The 9,162-nt window shown below is 56.3% G+C and overlaps 3 protein-coding genes across 3 annotated transcripts; 1 reads left to right on the top strand and 2 right to left on the bottom strand.

Moving 5' to 3' along the window:
• Positions 1 to 393: 393 nt before the first annotated feature.
• On the top strand, positions 394 to 2,825 carry VDAG_06935 (serine/threonine-protein kinase MAK; the record flags this gene model as incomplete). Its single annotated transcript, XM_009655840.1, has 3 exons — positions 394 to 567; positions 632 to 1,328; positions 1,486 to 2,825. The coding sequence occupies 3 exons, from the start codon at positions 394 to 396 to the stop codon at positions 2,823 to 2,825; spliced, it is 2,211 nt and encodes a 736-aa protein (XP_009654135.1).
• A 1,695-nt stretch (positions 2,826 to 4,520) lies between these two features.
• On the bottom strand, positions 4,521 to 5,753 carry VDAG_06934 (aldose 1-epimerase; the record flags this gene model as incomplete). The annotated part of the gene is made up of 1 exon (XM_009655839.1): positions 4,521 to 5,753. One exon carries the CDS (start codon positions 5,751 to 5,753, stop codon positions 4,521 to 4,523), a length of 1,233 nt encoding a protein of 410 aa, XP_009654134.1.
• A 717-nt stretch (positions 5,754 to 6,470) lies between these two features.
• VDAG_06933 (uncharacterized protein) lies at positions 6,471 to 7,248 on the bottom strand. Its single transcript, XM_009655838.1, has 3 exons — positions 7,000 to 7,248; positions 6,788 to 6,936; positions 6,471 to 6,731 (listed from the first exon to the last, which is right to left on the bottom strand). The coding sequence occupies exons 1-3, from the start codon at positions 7,174 to 7,176 to the stop codon at positions 6,578 to 6,580; spliced, it is 480 nt and encodes a 159-aa protein (XP_009654133.1). The 5' UTR covers positions 7,177 to 7,248; the 3' UTR covers positions 6,471 to 6,577.
• Positions 7,249 to 9,162: the final 1,914 nt, after the last annotated feature.

Here is a 9,162-nt window from a genome sequence, read left to right as displayed (position 1 = left end):
CATCACTCACTCACCTCAGTCATTCCTTGTCACCAGCCCCCATTCATCAGTCCCTGATTTCGCTCCCTCAGCAGTGCATTCCAGCGTACCATCTCCCATCCACATACTCTCTGCCAATCCATCGCAGCCATACGACTTTCGCACCTCCGCTCTTCTCGACGTTCGATCGTAACAATCCATCACTCGCCTACAAACCGTCTCGTTCATCTTGGACATTGAACAACCGCTGGACCTGGATGCTCCGGCAATCGAAACCAGCTCTTTCAAGGAGCTCCTAAACAGGCCGCAGCAATTGGAACGGACCCGCTTACAGCCTTTGAGCTGAGGCACCCGTCCTGGCTGAGAAGCCCGACACTTAAAAAAAAATCACATTCGTCAGATTCCCAATCAGAAATGACTGTTGCACACGATTTGACCCATCGCGGGTCGTCCTCCCATAGCGCCCACATGGTTGCGTTGGAGGACCGATTCGAGGTCCTGAAGGAAATTGGCGATGGCAGCTTTGGAAGCGTGGCTCTCGCCAGAGTCCGCAGCGCTGGTGCCCATGTGGCTCGCCGCGGCACAGTGGTAAGTCGCGTTCGCCGTAAGCGTCTGCCGTGCCTTCGTTGTCCCTCTAACCAATCTAATGTAGGTCGCCATCAAGACGATGAAGAAGAACTTTGAGTCTTTCAGCGCATGTCTGGAGCTTCGCGAGGTCGTCTTTCTTCGCACCCTTGCTCCCCACGCCCACCTCGTTCCTGCTCTCGACATCTTCCTCGATCCCTACAGCAAGAAACTTCACATTGCCATGGAATACATGGAGGGCAACCTATATCAGCTCATGAAGGCGCGTGACCACAAGGTCCTCGACAATGCCAGCGTCAAGAGCATTCTTTTCCAAATCATGCAAGGTCTGGAGCATATTCACGCTCACCACTTCTTCCACCGTGACATTAAGCCCGAGAACATTTTGGTCACCACGTCGGGACACCAGGACTCTTCCGTCACATCGTTCCGTCGTTACTCCGCCCTTGTTACGCCTCCGTCAACACCTCCCAACTACACTGTCAAGATTGCCGACTTTGGTCTTGCTCGCGAAACGCACTCAAAGCTTGCGTACACCACGTACGTGTCAACGAGATGGTACCGTGCTCCCGAGGTCCTGCTGAGGGCCGGCGAGTATTCGGCGCCTGTTGACATCTGGGCCATCGGCGCCATGGCCGTTGAGGTCGCCACACTGAAGCCTCTGTTCCCCGGCGGAAACGAGGTGGACCAGGTCTGGCGGGTATGCGAGATCATGGGCAGCCCGGGCAACTGGTACAACAAATCCGGTGGTCGTGTTGGCGGAGGTGAGTGGCGAGAGGGTACTCGGCTGGCCGGGAAGCTTGGATTCTCTTTCCCCAAGATGGCGCCACATGCTCTCGACACGATTCTCCAATCGCCAACATGGCCTCGAGAGCTAAGTCACTTCGTGACCTGGTGCCTGATGTGGGATCCCAAGAACAGGCCCACTTCTGCCCAGGCGCTTGCTCATGACTACTTCATCGACGCCGTCGACCCTCTTCGCCCTCGGTCTTCGGCTTCGAGGATTCTGGGAAGGAAGCAATCAGACCTTGGCCGTGGCAAAGACTCAACAGCGTCGACGCCTACCTCGTCTAAGCCGTCGTGAAAAAAGCAAATCTCTCATCGGACGTTCCGAGACGACCGATATCTCAACCGCCCAACTCGCGGCGAAGGATAGTTCAGCTCCTCGGCCCGCCCCGGTCCATGCATCAACAACGAACGAAGTCCCCGTCACGAAGACCCGGCCTGCTGCAGGCAAGCGAAGCACATGGACTAATGGTCCGTCCAACGTTGCGCCAATGCCAATCCTGCCTACCATCAGGCCCATCTCGCCGCTGTCCGACGCTGTCACGGCACAGGCCAGCAACGGCTCGTACAACGATGCTTACGCGAATGGGAGCCACCGGGCAGTCCAGATTGAAGGAAAGCCTGCGAAGGTCAGCCGACAGCTGTCGGTCGCGTCCAGTACCAACAACTACGCGGAGATCCACCGTCAGCAGGCTGAGCGGGCCCTCAACGGCAACTCTGGACTCGCTTCTCCACCGAGCGGTCAGAAGGAGGGCTTCTTCTCTCACCTGCGGAAGCGTGCTCGACGATTCTCCGGAAGGCATCAGACACCAATCTCGCCAACGCATGAATCTATTGAGGGCCAGGTTGGTTGTGGACCCTGGAACAGCAACAGGTCTTCCATGGTGATTGACCAATCTCCACCGCCGCCGCCCAAGGCCGAAACCTATGAGTCGCTTGACAGGGCTCTGAGAGATGTCCAGCAGCATCGCGAATTGCAGGCACCTGTGCCCCCTCAACACGCGTCACCCACCAACAACCTCAAGAGACATCACTCGTTGCCAAAGCACAGCCAGCCACGTTCGGTCGATAACCTGATGATGGCTGCGCGCAGTGGTGGTCCCATCTCTAGCCGCACTCGTCGCGCTCAAGCCACGCAAGGTGTACACCAGTACGAAGCTCCTGACGAAGAAGACGAGCTGCTGGACGAGGTTCTTAACTCAACGCATCGGGCCATGAAGCGTATGGAGAAGGATGGCAAGCCGGGACTACGGCAATCGGCCAGCAACATTGGCATCGCCAATCCGTACCCTACACCGTCGCCATCCGGCAGCGGCAATGCGGCGGCTTTTGGCGACGGCGCATTGACGCCTAAGCCTCTTGACCTCAAGAAGAACCGCAACGCCGAATACAAGTGGCCGACGCCCCCCTATGAGGAAAGCGAGTGGGCAGCCTCGGCATCTGCAAGCATTTGGGCTGCCGGCAACCGATTCTAAAGGATGATTTATTTTCTGGGAGGAACTTTTCACATGGTTACACGGCATGTTCAGCAACAAAAAGTCTTGTGTGTTTTTACCTCTCGGCATTTTGCAAGGAGTTTGGGGAGCGGCCGGATGCCTACCACGTTGGTACTTAGTCGTCTGGTTAGGGACGGCTATTGATTTTCTGTTGCTTCTGGATTTTCTTCTACTTGGCGGCATGGCCTTCATCTCAGGAACCACAAGAAGGGTTCCATTCTCGACTCACAACATTCGATACCATCTCGCCTGACAGTCGATCCGCTTGAGCGCGCATCCACTCTTTTTTTTTTTTTTTTTTTTTACTATTTTCCATCATTTCACCATCGGTTTCCGACAATACCCCTATTTTATAGACTGAATCGGGCGATTTCATCTTTTCCGCACAAGCACAGCGGCTCGTCCAAACCGGGCATTTTCCTTTGTCAGAAATCGCAACTAGGGAAGAGACGTCCTGGGACGACAAAGATCGACATCATGGCCATCAGCAGATGGCAAGGGGAAAGGAAATGGGCATGCGCCACCAGATGTACAAAAACAAAACATAAGGCCTTCATTCTTACTGGGTTACTGCGGGCTGGACACGACAGGAGACTGGCAAGCTTGGAGGTCTTGCTGGACGCCGCGAGGCGGGGGCAGGCAAGGCGCGCGGCAGGGCAATTGGAAGGACCATGGTACCGTACATATGGATCTCGCATCGACTTGTTCTAGAGCCGCCATTGGTCTGTGGCTGTGGTCATGATGGTAGGAGATCAGGGTACCTAGCGTAAATGGGCTGTATCTACGAAGGGTGGTTTCGCCCAGCCATACCTAATAGGTGGGAGAAGCCACTGTAACGATCATGATTGGTGTCAGAGTATGTGCGTCCTTGTGATGAATCTTAACCTGTTCCCTGACATGCGACTCGCCACAACGAAGCAGGTCAGATGGCTGGGCCTACCTCGCGACCGTATTGTGGGCGGGTGACTTGCTGGTCTGACACGGGGACACGAAACTCTACGGCGAGTGGGCGACACGAGTCCCGCTGATTGGCACCGTCTGGTCTGGTCAGGTACCGACGCTCAGCTGAGCATCGTTGGTCGCGCGCGCGTGTGTGTGTGTGTGCTGTGTCGATGTACCGGGCAAGTCGCTCGGCGCGGCTCTCAGTCTAGTTTGCTTTCATGGCCTTCGCGACGGTCCTTGTATCTGTCGTGTGTCTTTTCCTTTTCTCCGTTCGGCGCCTGCGTCCTTCCACCGGCCGGACTGGATCGCGGCTGCGCAATGTGGGGTGGGGCATCAAGGGACACCGATGGCGCGGCTTACCGCGTAGACACCCCGGCGGACGCTGGCGTTCAGAGATGGAGACGAAGGAAGAAGAGCCGAAGACGTACTTTGCATTCGGCGCGGTGATGCGCGAGCCGGCTGCGAGGACAATGTTAGCTTCTCTCGTATCGACATACAAGGCAGCTTCAAGGCGAAGGCGCTGGGTGGCTTTGGTGAGTCAGCGGTAACGCGAGATGCCCGTCTCGAGGAGGGCGGGCTCGGTGAGCTGACCGAGGCGAGGCAAGATGACTTACGCCAAGTTTGATTCATTCTTCCGAATCACCCGCGGTGGGATGGAATGATTTGCCATTATCCTCTCTAACGCTACGAAATACTATCAACCACTTTATACCACGACTCGCGTACGCGACCTCACGCCTTGTCCACGCTGAAGGAGTACCGCGCCTGGAGGACATAGGGTCCATCCTCCGGGCCAAACACTTGCCTCTTCTCCCTTCCCCACTCGGGGTGGTTGATACCGTCGATCCAATCCTGCACCTCGAGGACGACGCAGCCGTACCGCGGGATGATGCGCGGGAAGGCGTCGGTACCCTGCGTCTTCTTGAGAGGGATCGATCCGTCCTGCTGCGTGCAGCTGTACACCTGCAGCGCTTCCTGCTCCGAGAAGACCTCGACGGCGATGCCGGACCACGGCGACGACAAGCGGGCGACGTAGCCCGAAGACCGCCAGTCGTAGTTGCCGAGCGCCTCGCGGTTGACGGTGTAGCAGTTGTCGTAGCCCGTGCAGCCGGTGCCGCAGTTGCCCTCGAGCTCGTCGCTCGTGGCGTTGGCGCCCATGGGCTTTGGCGCGGACCAAAAGTCGTTGACGGACCCCTTTTCGTTGGCGACCACCTCGCCCGTGGGGATGAGGATGCCGTCGACCCCGATGCGCTGTCCGCTGTAGGGCAGGTGCAGGACGTGGTCGTCGGCCGAGCTGGTCTCCTCATTGGCGAACCCGTCGAGGTTCCAGTACGTGTGGCTGCTCAGCATGATGGGCGTGCGCGCCGTGGTCGACACGGCCACCATGGAGATGTCCCAGTCCCAACCGCGCAGGGTGTACGTCACGTACGAGATGACCTCGCCGGGAAAGCCCTCCTTGCCGGCCGGGTCGACGAGCGAGAAGGTGATGCTGTTCTTGGTGTGCGCGGCGACAGTGAAGTTGCGCCAGCCCCAGCCATCGGGTCCGCCGTGCAGCGTGTTGAGACCCTCGGGGTGTTCGGGTGTCTTGTTGTCGTTGGGCTTCACATGGAACGTCTCGCCGTCAATATCAAACGTGCTGTTGCGGATTCGGTTGGCGTAGCGACCGGGAACATTGCCAAAGTTCGGGTGCACGGGATCCTCTGTGTAGTACGTCGCGTTATCCCAGCCGGCGACGATGTCCCGCGGCACACCATTGCGGTCGCGGACGATGAGGTCTGATATGGAAGCGCCGTAGGGGACAAAGGCGGCGCGGAGGTGTTCGCTGGAGATCCAGTATTTGCCGTCGGCATCAGGACCGGGGGCCGTAGTGTTGGTTGTGTTGGTCGTCGCGTACGAGAGGGGAGTACCCAAAACGAACGGAAGGACACAGGCCACCGCCGCAAGGGAGCTTGTGGGAAGGATCATGGTGGCGATGAAGATGAGAGGACCTGGTGAGAAACGAGACCGAACGCTGGAGTGCGCGCTTGGTTTCATCGAGCGCTTCTCCAGGCTTTTAAGCGTTTCCTGGCACAGTAACATCTCGCCCCGCCTCGGGTCGCGCGCAGATCAAGGAACCGTGGACAAGAATGCATCCTGAGTGGTGCGTCTAGCACGTGGTGTTCTGCCGCCGGTGGAACAACGGTCTGAGTGACGAGAGCTCTCCCTCAACTCGCAGCATTCCATCTCGGCAGGAACCAGCTCGGGGGTAGTTTGGCCGCAGACGCGAGGAAGCTTACAATGGGACGTTGTAGTCGCGGTGGGCTAGCAGCCCAAGCTTCGTCGATCACCTTCCTTCGAGGTGGCTGGTCTGGCGGTGTTGATGGTTTATTTCAATCTAAGCCGGCACTTTTCCGGGGGCGCTGGAGCCGTGTCGTCAGGCCTCTGGTTTACGCCGCCCGCTCATTGGAGCGCCTGTGACCGACTTGCATGATGGCGACGCAAGACGGGGGAACATGGGACGTGGGGAAGACAAGAAGCAGGTTGTTGCTCATGCGGGGTGAACTGCGCTACCCCAGATTTCCCAAATGCTTGTTGCAGCAGACTTGACGTAGCAGCCGGTTGGGAGACGCAAGGCTCGAGTAAATCTTTGTGTTGCTCAGCATCATCGCGTTACTGTAATGTCCTGTCTTCCTCTACCCTTATTCCCAGTTCCCACCATGAATGACATTGGGCCCAGGATCTGCATGCGTAGACTGGTGTCGACGCTGCAGCACACCATCCATTATATAGCCTTGCTAGAAGGCTGGCCATCACTCTTCGCCCTGGCAAGCAGTGCACTCCTGACACTCGATGTGATGTGCATCCTTGCCATAGTTCTGCTCCTTGAAGCTGAATAAGTTTCTAACTCCAGGGAACTCGACAAAGATATCGCCGTGTGCGTCGCAGCTGGACTGGCTCGATACTCTGTGGTACACGTTAGGAACAAGGGAAGAGAGGGTGGCGGATTTCCTTGCTCTCACGTAGTTATGCGGCAGAGAGCTCCACGATCTGGCCCGATGGAACCAAGATTGTACGTGAACGGCGCCGGAATGACCTGGCATGTATACGAGATGGGAATGGCCACACGTGCGCATTCGCCAGCCCATTCTGGCTCGGTACACATATATACCTGTTGTTCAAGGAGCCATGACTATTAGACCCTGCGCATAGTCTTCTTCAGAGGTAAACTTACACTGCCTGGGGAGCGCTTGCTGAGGATGTTGTCGGCGGGCGAGCTAGCCATCATCCGAGCAACCTCAATCGCGTTGATAGCTGTCCAGCCTCGGGGTAGCTGCAAATCTGCATCGCGACCACTTATAGGTGCAGCGAAAGCTGCTGGAAGGAAAGATATGATTGCTAGATACTTCATGTTGCTTTTTGAGAAGGGCGAATTACCGGCGCTCTGGCTGCTCGAGTGAACAGATGTATGTGTTAACACTTTGTTGGGTTCTGATGTTCACCGTTGAATGACGTGTGGTGGATTTATACTTTCTTCAGCTCCTGGCTCCTAGCTCCTGTGGTGCTGTTGAAGAAATCATGGCTACTGACGTGCTGCGATTCGTTCAAGCCTACTACATCTAGCACCAGGACACGTCATAGGCGTTATGAGAGTAGGCTCGATACGATGTGTCGCTACAGTAGCTGTCGTTACACAGTCATTCGTATACTGCGAGATCGTGACGAGCCCGGCGTTTTGACACTTCGATACACCGCTCTTTGCTTTGAGAACGAAACCAACCTCGTACTGAACGAGGATGTAGCTCGGTGCAGTGCTACCGACTGGGTTGAATGGCTGCATGGCGATGAAGCTTGACGCCGAGCGGGAAATTTCCTTCTAAGCGAATCATCACCGAGCTGTAACTCAGGCGGTAAGCACCTAGAGGACGCTACAGTCGTACACTGCTTGGTACTCGAATACTGCTCACGTCATTCTGTATCAAGCACATGGGAAAGCTCGCCTTCGAGGTGGCTGGTCGCTGATCGAGCAGCTGGTTCATCATGTGAACGAGTGATTCGGGCAGCTAGTGTGAAGTCTGGATGGGATAACAGGAGACGGATGATGCAGTCTAAGATGGTTGAGTTCTTTCCACAAGTTACATTGACAGAACGACCAAGAGGGTTAATGATCAGCAAACCATTCAGGCCGGGGGGGGGGGGAGTCGTACATATTCTGGCTTGGCACTTTCCGAAGGTATCATGAGCCAATCTTGCCAGTCGGATCGTTCGTGGTGTTCAGCTTGCAAATTGCACACAGGAACCCCATGCGACCCCGGAAGAACCGCGATCGGACGATGCCTTACACCGTTTTTTTCCGCGGGTGAATGCCAGGGATGGAAGAGGAAAACTTGGAAGAACGGTAGTATGCGCCTCATCTTACATGTTGGCTGGGTTGAAAGGCGGTATCGCATGTAACATGTTACGTCTCGTGAATCAGTCGAACCCGAAGAATCTTGTGCCAAAGGAGTCAACGTCCCTCCTAGTTGTGTCAACGACAACCTATCGGAAAACAATAGTTTAGCTCAGGCTGCTGCGAGCTTCCGGCTGCAGATTGGGCATATGTTGCACGACTGGCCTCGCGTGACGTGTGTTGAACCGCCCGAGGCTCGCTCAGCCTCCTCGAACGGCCACCCAAGGGGCTACCGAGGGGCTACCGAGGGGCTACAGTTGACCGAAGCACCCCATAACATAGGTATCATGGATCGATAGGCGGCTGTATGTTATCCCAGTGCAACCGAGCGGCTGACGGATCTACCAGGTGCGCGATACGTATGACAATGTCGAGCCGACTGTAGTGCTGAGGCTGGTGTTTCAATGTGGCTCTAAGGCTCTCCAAGCTGCAGCCTGGTCCAAGTGCCGGATGGGCGAAGTTTCGTCCAAAGTCATGCAAATTGAGGTCATGCGGATCGACTCTGCAATTGCAGCGGCATCCTAAGAATGCTAGACCACGGCGAGGCCGGTTAAGACCCGCGGTAGTGATAACGCATGAGAAGCTGTCGTGGTGGGCCGAGCCATCTAAACTCTTTGCCGCGGGATCTACACGAGGGTAAACAGACGGAGTGTACAGAGACACGTGGACGCCTGGTTGACCGGGCGTTCGAGCTGTCTGTTGCACATGTCCGGCGAAGGTTTGCGGTTGTCGTCCGAGGACTAATGCGGCTCTGATCCAAGTGTCGTAAACCGTGCAGGTGTGGTCCAGGGAGGCCTCTCCAGGAAGCAGTGACGAGTCGATCATAGACTTTCTCCTCTGAGAAAATCAATGAATGACTGACGTGGACTTTTTTAGCGTTTTGGCGTGGATGCCGTGGTATCGTGAGCGCCGAAGACAGGTCATGTCGTCGTGTCACTCATCAGTCGG

This window comes from Verticillium dahliae, genomic scaffold (genome assembly GCF_000150675.1).
Source record: "Verticillium dahliae VdLs.17 supercont1.15 genomic scaffold, whole genome shotgun sequence".
In the NCBI taxonomy this organism is placed as follows: domain Eukaryota; kingdom Fungi; phylum Ascomycota; class Sordariomycetes; order Glomerellales; family Plectosphaerellaceae; genus Verticillium; species Verticillium dahliae.
Note: the sequence above shows the minus strand (reverse complement) of the source record. Positions and strands in the feature narration are given on the sequence as shown.

Excerpts from the sequence above, each read along its gene's own strand:
- VDAG_06933 (XM_009655838.1), bottom strand. The coding sequence starts at position 7,176 with ATGAAGTATCTAGCAATCATATCTTTCCTTCCAGCAGCTTTCGCTGCA. Across the intron at positions 6,937-6,999 it reads GCAAGCGCTCCCCAGGCAGT|GTATATATGTGTACCGAGCC; the intron begins GTAAGTTTACCT and ends CTTGAACAACAG. Across the intron at positions 6,732-6,787 it reads GCTCTCTGCCGCATAACTAC|AGTATCGAGCCAGTCCAGCT; the intron begins GTGAGAGCAAGG and ends CGTGTACCACAG.